Raw genomic sequence first — 9,343 nt, forward strand, 5'->3', positions numbered from 1 at the left:
AACCTAATAATTTCTGGGAATGCAACCGTAGGTTTCCGACATACCTGATAAGCAAGCATTTTGGTTAATGGCCCGCAACAGAGCATTTTCCTTAGCCTTTGCATATAAGGGGCCTTTTGCATAATCGCAGCATATTTAGTTAGGGAAGAATAATTTTCATTTTAATGATAGCGCGCTGTTTGGGCTGTGAACGATCGATAAAGTGCAACTGTCTCCCCTTTAGCACTGTTTTTAATCGCTGTTTGGCCTTACCCTAACGTGGTTTTTGCTGGGTATTGATATGGTTAACGTGGTTTACCTCCACATTTACGAAAATAAGGGTAATTAATAATAACGAGCAACCCTATAAGGACTTTAATAATATTTTGCAAAATTTAAACAGTAAATACGGTTAGGGTGAAGCTTTTAAGGTTTTTATATAAAAACCCCATTATATTAATTAACTAATATTTATTTGTTATTTTTTCCTCTGGGTATCGCATTAAACAAAAATTAAAATTTTTTTCACATTATGTATATAAAGTTTCGATAGGAGTAACAAAAATCAAATAATTAGGTGTAAAAATGCAAACACATCTTACACAAATCTCCGGCACGTTTTGGTAGGCGGTTGCTGTTCTACCATTTAAGATGGATTCGATTGTAAATTGTTTAGGAAGCAATATTTCCCGTTAATCCCTTAGATCGTACAACCTCGGTGTGCAAAAGCTTTTATTGGAGCTGTGCTTCGTTTTTAAAGGGAATTCCCCCTTTAATCTGCGTTTGGCATCGTTACGAACATGCACTATTATCCGTACCACTCGCTTATAAAGTTTTTGGGATATTATACACTGCTTATCCAGGTACAAATTTGGAAGGCACCATTTGGGTTATAAACTGCTATAAGAATGGCGGGTTTGGACGACGTCCCAATAATTAGGAAAATAATATAAACACAAGCAGCAGGTTGGTTTGCAATTGCCAATATATTTGTAACCATTTTAAAATTTTTGACGATTTTTAATACTGCTTCTAATTAGAGCAAAATGCATTTAAATTTTGGTATAAATAATGGGGTTTAATGCAGGCGTCGTACATTTGTTGGGTTAATCGATGTAAACTTCTTTATAAAAGCTTTAAGCTAATAATGGAACCGCTCCGTCAGCTAAGGGCCTGTTGCATAATCAGCAGCATGCTAGGCAAGGAAGCGATATTTACTACCAGGTATTTTGAAAACCTGTAATTGGTGGCCCGTACCCAGCCAAATGCGATGCGGGAGGCTTTATACCCTCCTATTATCTAATTTAACAGCCTTACCAGTAAGCGATCCAATTATAAATTAGCATTTAAAATGCAAAAAACTTTCCACCAGCTGTTAATAAGGTTAGGATCGAAACATTTGCAAAACTGTATGGGATACAAGATTCCAAGATTCGTATTTTTGGAAAATGTTGGGGGCAATTGACCATATTGGGTTTGTTTATGCAATTTTTCAGGTGGTTATAGTACGTCCATATAGCCTTTTAAATACACAAACCATTTTGCGCCACTTACCCCTACCCCACTCAGAACCGCGTCCATTACGATACAGGAAGCCCTCCATTATTGGGCACACTATCTATTGCCCAGCAAAATGCGGGTCCGGACGGTATTGTCCGACTTATTGCCACCCGCTGGGCCTGACAGCCACACACCTTTACGTGTGGGAAAAAACCACGTTAAACAGGGTTTATTGCCGAAATAATTAATTGCGGCACCGTTTTAATAGGGTGAAAACTACGTCGACTTAATTAATCGAATAGGCAGCGAAAATTTAACTTTCTTTTTCAATACACGGAACGAAAATTTCGCCGCCCAAGCGTAGCAAGAAAACAATTGTGGTGGAACTCGGTTTGTAACGCCATTTAATCTTTATATATTATTTTCTTTATGGCCGACACTATAATTAACGTAAATTTATAAAAAGTTGTCCCATTACCAAATGCTACCACAAAATGAAATAAATAATTAAAATTCGTTTCCGAAACGCCGCCCTCCACTATTGGCACATATTTACGTGCCGCTGTTACATCGATTTCACGATTAAACGAAACGGCCGATATTATTTTTACGATTAATAAAACGCGGTTTAACGGACACCTTTTTCAAAATTACATATTTATTAGGGTGCCCGCCAATATATTGCTATATATAATAACCAAATTCAAACTGCGGTGGATTTTTTATCGTATCATTACATTTGCGTACGGTGCGAGGGGACGAAAATTAAAAAACGTTAAAAAGGTTGTTAACCCTAGGAAAATTGGTAAGGTCGATAAGGTTGCAGGGCGGTATAGGTTAAATCCGCGGATTTGCAGGAATTGGGTAACGAGGGTAAAGGTTTTTTGGCCTTTGTTTCTTTAATTATATACGAGGGGCCTTTTTAATTCGGCTTTTAATTACCAAATCCCGTCGCTGCAATATATCGGCGCGGATTTAATTAACGTAATCGGGCGTTCCGAACCAAGCGAAATTTGATAATATTCGTGTTAAACCGGTTACTTTATCTTGGCGGCCTTCCAAATATCTCTGCCTGCAAATAGCTAATACATTCCCGAAAATAATTTTAATCCATCGTCGACAAATTAGCATTACTATCCACACGTTTCCCAGACCTTAAGGTATAAATGGGCGGCAGGCCGCCTCCTGCATGGTATTGTGGTATAAAATATAATATTATCCCCATTATCGTTAATTACGTGTAACCGGAGACTTTAATCCGTTCACACTACGGAGGGTGGCTTCTGCATAAGTGCAGGAAATTAAGGATGGGAAATCCCTTTTGCAGTTAACAGCTTAACGTAATTGCATCATCCTCTCCTAATTATATTTAGTAATATTTAAAAAATTATTATTCCCATTTACCTTATATTTTGCATATTAACTCGGATAGGTGGCAAATTTTGGAGGTTATTTTATTTCGATTAAATGCTTTCCCTAATTCCTTTCGACATTTGGATTTACAAACATAAACTTCCATTTCTCCTTTATTCCTTTAACCTGGAAACATTTTCTTTTTTCTCATTTTGTGCTACCCTTTACATTCGTATTTTGTAAGCACTATTAGCGAAATTTTTCAATATACGTTAATAAAATTAAAACTCCAAACATAATTGGTATTTACGGCCTTCCAGGAGCCGGCAAAACAACCCTATTATCTTAATTCCGCCAAACGAAAAAAACATGGTTTGGGGAGTACGACTATTATAAAAGCTCTAAAATTATTAATTCTGTTATGGACGGCGGTCTAACTGCCTCTAAAAAGCTGGCGCATGCAAATAAACAGCGCCACCGGGCTACGGCTGTCCGACAGATTGGCAGGGATACCTATAACAACGGCAAAAACGCCCTGGTGGCCGGCCATTTCATCCTACCCAACGATAATTTTAACGGGGGTTTGCAAAAGGTGTACACTAAAGCCGACCTGGAAACATTTACGCATATCGTTTATCTCAAAACCCCCGCAAAAAACATTTGCAAGCAATACGCTGCTAATATGCAGCGGAAACGAGCATTATTCCCAATTAAGGAGGTGAACAAGTGGCAGGATATCGAAATTAAAAGGCTGTTTCACCTTTATTTAAACAAAGGTATCGTTTTCGCGACTATTAATAAAGGGAAAGAAACAACGATGTAACGCGTTGCAAACCTGTGCTTATTCTGGAATTTAAACGAGCAGCAAAATTCAGATTTTGCGGTATCCATAGCCAGTAAAATTTTCAACAGCACCCAATTTAAACTGTGTAGCAATATCCTGGTGTTTAATACGGATCGGACACTTGCCCCTCAAAATTTTGGAACGTTTTTCGTAAAAAAAGGCCTCATTAATGGCCACTTAAAACAACCAAAAAGGACGAAAGATATTTTTAAAACGGTTTTCGGCGGCCCGTTAAATTATACCCACCGTGCTTTCCAGCAAATTTCGGTGCTTCTGGAAAGCTTCGAATACTTTAACGAAACGTATAATTCCATTTACGAAACCGTATCCAACCAAATCACCATTTATCCGGAAATGGCCATTATTTTATTACAGGTTACCCGAAATCCGCGGGTAATTCCGTTGGTAATAACAAATGGCGTCCGCCGGGTTTGGGAAATGGCGCTCCAACGAATAAAACTCCAGGGGATTCCTATTTTTGGTGGCGGCCAAATTAGGGACCAGTACGTCGTAATACCCCAAACCAAAACGACAATCGTGGCATGGTTTACCATTGTTAAAACTGGGGATTATCGCCGCGACGTTACGGTATATGGGGATAACCTTTTAAATATCCCCATAATGGCTTAGATTGGCCGCGCCTTCGTAATTGTCGGGAATAAAAAAACCCGGAATAACACGATGGATTTAAAGCTAAAAAAAGCCATCCGCTCCGAAATCTTCGGGAAAACCCATAATAAAAATTTTAAAACCATAATTAAATAAATATTTTTACCATCGAATATAACCCCACGTCCAGGGTTACCGATTGCGGAATTGCAATATCCAATGGAGGACGTATTTGTTAATATCGCGCCGTCGACGGCAGCCAAACTCCTAGCTTCACCCATGCGGGACGCCTTAATCGCCGGCCCAGTTTTACAAAAAACGTATACTTAAACCGGACGATTTTTGGCGACGCAGGTTATCGCCCAGGTAATTGGCCTAAAGGAGCATATTATTCCGCACGTATAAGGTTAAAATACCATTGGATATCGGCTTAAAACCGAAAAACGAATATTGATCGTGGTTATAATACGTGGCGGCGAATTTATGGTTAGGGGCGTATACCAAACTTTTCTTTTGGCGATGTTTGCATTCGCCAAATACCCGTATAAATTTGCTACGAAAAACGTTGTGGATATGGAAAGCATTTTGTTAATCGATTCAATTATTAATATAAATAAATGTATGATTAATTTCGTCGAGCATATCCGAGCTATAAATTCCAAAACCAAGATTTTGCTCGTTGCAGGTGTGGTTCAGGTTGGTGCGATCGAGCTTAAGGTGGATGGAATTTCTACAGGGGGTAATTTTCGGCGGAAATTAGGGTGGTATGGAAACGTGTGCATTATGGCGTTACGGGTATTTGAAAATAAATACACTGGTGCAAAAGGTACTAATATAGGGAACCGATTGTTTAACACCACGCATTGGCACTAAGAGGGTATTGGGGAAACTATTGCTTTTCAGTTTTACAACATTGATTTCAATTGGTATGCAGCTTGGAAAAAATGCATATTATAAAATTCTAATTTGCGTTTCCAAATCCTTCGCATGCTTAAATGGGGAATAATATGTACAGGCGGTAGTGAACGCCTGTCAATAATTGCACCTTTACAAAACAGATAATATAATTCGATAAATTGACGTTATAGCCCTGCAAATACAATATAAGCCATTTTGAGCCATTTATTCCAGTCGGAAGGGGGTTTATCACGTCCATTATTGCGGCGCGCTATTTACGGGGCGGCGAATTGCGGGCGCCAACAGCGTATGGCGCATGGTAATACGTGGCGAAATAATGCGGAGGTTTACTCCGCATTTTGCCGCCCAAGGTCCTTAAATCAACTTGCGGTCTTGCTCCAAACCGCAAAAATGGCAAGCCTTTGCATAGCTGAGACAATACGGGGACAAAATTAAATTAATCGCGGGAAAGTATTTCACTTTTTACGATAACTATAAGGAAAATATATAATATAGAAAAAAATCGGTTTTAAGGACAGGTTTGTTTTAGCTTTATTTTGGAGCTTGTTTTAGGAAAACAAAGCCCAAGTTGATAAAGTTATGGCGTATTAAATGGGCAACGTTTTAAAGGAATAATCGTAATTTGGTCTATTGGCGGTCAATTTTAATTTTATCCCCATTTGGGAGCCTAGCATGCAGCCACAAACTAGCTTCCGAAATGCAGGAGGCCGTTTACGGGTGTCGATTAGTTTAAAATTGTGGGATTTGCCAGAGTTTTGGAAATAACACGTTTAATAGGCAAAATGATTTTACATATATCGGGTCCAAAATCCTTTTTTACACCAATTGGCTATACCCATTTGCTTAGGCAATTTTGCAGGTGCTACTTTAACAGGAATATGGATTGGTAAGTTATTAGGACATCGCAGGTAAATATAACCAATATACCGAATTGCGAATAACCTGGTTCCACAAATCGAAAAAAACTTTAATCGAAATAAGTACGGCATTTAGAATTCAATAATCAGACCAAAAATATACGAAATAGCTCGGCGGCAGAATTTGTGGATTCGTACATCCTCCACGCAATACCTTACTAACGTAATTATAGCGCTTGTCATTAAAAGCCCTCAACCCCACTCCCTAGTTTTAACCGCTATAAATAGCTTAAAAACCAAATTAAACTGGCTGACAACATCCTGGTATTTAAACCGATCCAATAACTCCTTACGTCGCTTCATAACATTAACCACGACGTCGCGCAGGAGCCTGTCGCTGCGGACCGACGTTCGGTAAACCTCCTGCACCGTTTCGAAAAAGTTTGGGTAATTCCATCGCTTTTCGGCCTCGGCGCGAAACTTACCCGCCGCTAAAACCTTAAAATCGCCGATTTGCAAATACTCGGCCAAAACGTAAACGTGGCAGTGCGTAAAAAGGAAAGCTTTGTTAAACAGCGATTCGGCAAAGCTAATGGGCTCCGAATTAGGGTTTTCGGTTGGTAAGCTCGCTGGTTCGTTTATGGCGATTAATTTGCCTTTTTTTTTCTTTTTTTATCCATTTTGGGCACGAAACGTTTTTCCAAAGGATTATAAACCTCGGGTTTTGTTGGAAGATCCCCGCGTTCGGCTGTAATATCTTCCGGTTCGACAACTGCAGCGGCAAAAAATTCGAAATTTGTAGGTTTTTTCTTAATTTCGAATCCCCAAGCTGCGGTTTTGTGCAAAGGTTCATAATCCGTAAAATAGAAAAAATCGATTATAAATTTAATTGCATCTGGGTTATAGTCGGACAGGTTTACGCAAGATGTGCGGTTCTCCTGGAAAATAGCTCAGCTTTAAACCTTATTAAAGTCTTTTTAATGCACGCGTGCCGTGGACTTACCTGCATATCCGCTTTGAAAACGGTTTCGAAATATTTCGAACGCGGGTACATAATCGCTTTGTGGATATAATAGGTATCGTGGCCGCAAACGATAATTATATCGGAATAATTTCCACTAATGCGAAAATTTGAATGGTAAAATCATTATTAGTTCGTTTTACGATTTAATGCTATCGTTTTGCTAACGCACCTTTTCAACGAATCCTTTAAGGCCTGTTTTGGCGATATATTCATCTCGAGCGTGGCTTATTCACCCGTTAAAATTGTGAGCATTGTTAAACATTTGACCTTGTTAACGACAAGTTTGAAAGCCAGGTGGAGGATTTATCGGCAAACTGCGGTTACCAAAATACAGCCATATACCCTCCTTATTAACGGGTTAGGTAGCAGCGTTGGTTTTATGGTCAAATTAGAAGTATAAGGACCCAGATCCTTGCCCGGCCCCGAAAAGTCCAATTGTTATTATGCGAGGTCGACCCCGCCATTTGCCGCCCTAGCCCACGAATCGGATTGCGTTTTTGCTCCATACCACAAATTGAAGGGCCTCCTGCATAATTAAACAAATTTGTTTGTTTAATAGGCTGTATATACTGCCCACTATTTGGTGTTTACGTTGGACGTTTAGCACCTTTTTTTCTTTTTAAGCGGTTTAAGGTCTAAAAGCACTAGGTTGGAGAAGGTGCCCATTGCGTGACCTTCCCCATTACCTCAATTATTTTAAAAAAACGCGCGTCGTGTTGGGTTTTAATGCGGAGTCCAACGGAACCAGGTTTATTTTAACGCTTTTGCGCGTTATTTTGCCTTTCGCAACCGCTTTTTCAGCCCTTAACATCTCCCGCCAAACGCGATTCCTGTAAAAAATAAACAAAATGCGCAATATAGCGATAAATTTTCCAAATATCGCACACGGGCGTCAGTTAAAACTGGTGGAATTGCTTAATCCGGGAAAATACTACCCGGTCCTCGAAACGCTGTCTTCGCACCTTACTATAGTGGATTTTTTGGCATTGTATCGGGCATAAAAAGCATTTTTGGGCTCCAAACCTGTATCCTAAGGAAAATCACCAACATTAATATTGGCCTAAAGGTTTTCGTGGATAATTTTATTATATTTCGAACCCTGTTTGGAATTGCAACGCATTAGTGTTAGGAATATTCGCATTTAACTTTTTTGAATTGGGCCGTTAGGGCGTCCGATATTTAAATATGTTTGTATAAAATGGCGATAATACCGATCGGTTTACGGGGTATATTGGAAAAACTGAGAAATATTAGAATAAAAACCCGGGTGGTAATACGGTAAAAAGACAGGAACCCATATGTTTATTATCGAACGAACGGGTATACTGTGCGAACAATCCTTACGACTTCGAACACAACGGCGTGTGTTAACTTTATTATATGGAGTAAAATATATTCGATATTTCCCCGATAAAGCCTTATTAACCATTAATTTTACCCTTTAAAACCTATGGATAATTAATTCGGTTCAATTTTAAGGGAGTTTTTTTATTAAAGCTGGATAATTCGGGATATTATATGGGCCGATATTTTTAACGTTGCCAAAATCGACAACCTTCGGCGCGTTAATAATAACCGTGCATTGGTAATCCCATTGGAAATTAATACCGTTTAATAGCCATCGAAACCAGTTTTCGTGATTAAATATGCACAATTTCGTATTTCCAACCAAAATTTACGTCAGCCAGGGATTTTCCCAAACAAGACCCGGCCACTGTTTCCAATTCGTTAATTTATTTAAAATCTGGGTATAAGGGGTACCTTTATAATAATTAGGGCGGATAAACTCGAATCGCCCGTTTTAGGCTATAAATATTATATTGCCAACCGTAAATGGGATAGTTATATGGGTCCAAAATTACAGCGTTGGGCCTGGTTTTAATTGTACGAAATGGAGCCGGAGAACCGTCCATCGCGTTTTAATTTTTTAAGTGCAATAACGCCCCTTTTATCCGATTTACATGCGTTTGAAAAACCGTGAAACTGGGATTACGCCGACGATCAAATACCAAAATGGTATAAAATAACGGAGTTAAATATGGAATAAATTTCGCTGTAAATATTAAATGGGAAGGTTACAGGTTTTATATAATAAAGCATTAAAAATACCGATAGTTTCGATTCCTGCGCGTTTCCAGTTTTTGCCAAATGTTATATATATGTTGACAGGGTTGCCACACAGCCGAACGAAAGTTGAAAATGCCTAAAAAGCTTAACAAAGTAATAAGGAGTTCGTACGAATATTGTCTGCCAGCTCGA

General features: G+C 38.9%; 1 protein-coding gene across 1 annotated transcript; it reads right to left on the bottom strand.

Annotated features, from left to right (window-relative positions):
- Nucleotides 1-6,312: 6,312 nt before the first annotated feature.
- Nucleotides 6,313-7,297, bottom strand: PpBr36_02306 (uncharacterized protein; the record flags this gene model as incomplete). The annotated part of the gene is made up of 4 exons (XM_029889488.1): nucleotides 6,313-6,716; nucleotides 6,755-6,998; nucleotides 7,064-7,178; nucleotides 7,254-7,297. The coding sequence occupies 4 exons, from the start codon at nucleotides 7,295-7,297 to the stop codon at nucleotides 6,313-6,315; spliced, it is 807 nt and encodes a 268-aa protein (XP_029753211.1).
- Nucleotides 7,298-9,343: the final 2,046 nt, after the last annotated feature.

The sequence above is a fragment of the Pyricularia pennisetigena genome, chromosome 3 (genome assembly GCF_004337985.1).
Source record: "Pyricularia pennisetigena strain Br36 chromosome 3, whole genome shotgun sequence".
NCBI classification, from domain to species: domain Eukaryota; kingdom Fungi; phylum Ascomycota; class Sordariomycetes; order Magnaporthales; family Pyriculariaceae; genus Pyricularia; species Pyricularia pennisetigena.